Here is a 983-nt window from a genome sequence, read left to right as displayed (position 1 = left end):
GCAGCTCCTCCTGCAGCCGCACCACGTTGTCCTCGTCCGGCAGCAGGCTGTTCCTCTGCGGGGACACAGGGGACGTCGGTGGGGACACCCCAGGGTGCGGGCACCCCAGGGTGGGGGCACCCCAGGGTGGGGGCATTGGATATCGTTGGGAACACCCTGGGGCAGGGACATCCCGGGGTGGTGGCACTGGACATCGGCAGGGACATCTCAGGGTAGTGGCACTTGGATGTCATCGGGGACACCTCGGGGCGGTGGCACTGGTCGTTGATAGGGATTGGTGGCACTGGGGGTGCGTCCCCCTCTGCCAGGTGGAGGTGGGGACACTCATGGGGCATTGGGGGGAGATGACAGGGGACACCAGGGACAGGGGATCCCCCAGGGACATGTGGCACTGGGGATCCCCGGGCACAGGGGGACCACCTGGGGACACTTGTGTGGCACTGGGGATCCCCAGGGAGAGGAGACAGCAGGTCCAGGACCCCCCAGGGGTCCTTGTGTGACACTCCCTGTCCCCAAGGTCACTCGTGTGACACTCTCCATCCCCAGGGCCACTTGTGTGACAATCCCCAGTGCCACCCACATGACCGTCCCTGTCCCCAAGACCACTTGTGTGACACTCCCCATCCCCGGGGCCACTCGTGGGACTGTCCCCATCCCCAAGGCCACCAGCGTGACACTGCGAGCCGTCCCCGTCACCTTCTCCATGTCGAGGACTTTGTCCTGCATCTCCTTGAGGGCGCCGAGGGTCTCGCTCTCCCGCAGCCGCGACTGCTCCAGCTCCGTCTCCAGGTGGGTGACAAACTCCTCGCTGAAGCGTGGGTTCCCCTGCCACCGTCCCCAACGCGTCACCCGCGGGGCACAACGCCTGTCCCCCCCTTACCCATGGCGATAGCACCCACCACCCGCACCCGAATCCGGGCTGGAGCAGGGCATGAATTGAAAGGGGGATGTGTGGGGGCGATGGAGATGCCTGGGGACATCTG

The 983-nt window shown here is 66.1% G+C and overlaps 1 protein-coding gene across 1 annotated transcript in view; it reads right to left on the bottom strand.

Moving 5' to 3' along the window:
• Positions 1–2: 2 nt before the first annotated feature.
• Positions 3–983, bottom strand: part of EVI5L (ecotropic viral integration site 5-like) — a gene marked incomplete at its 3' end in the record, with an annotated part of 8,388 nt that continues 7,407 nt past the window's right edge. The window contains exons 13-14 of the mRNA XM_009575121.1: positions 697–829; positions 3–55 (exon numbers count right to left, since the gene is read on the bottom strand). Of these exons, the coding sequence (XP_009573416.1) occupies positions 3–55; positions 697–829 (186 nt within the window). The remainder of the gene's footprint in view (positions 56–696; positions 830–983) is intronic.

Source organism: Fulmarus glacialis, unplaced genomic scaffold (genome assembly GCF_000690835.1).
Source record: "Fulmarus glacialis isolate BGI_N327 unplaced genomic scaffold, ASM69083v1 scaffold7953, whole genome shotgun sequence".
NCBI classification, from domain to species: Eukaryota; Metazoa; Chordata; class Aves; order Procellariiformes; family Procellariidae; genus Fulmarus; species Fulmarus glacialis.
The sequence above is the reverse complement of the archived record's forward strand: the minus strand, read 5'-3'. Positions and strand labels throughout refer to the sequence as shown.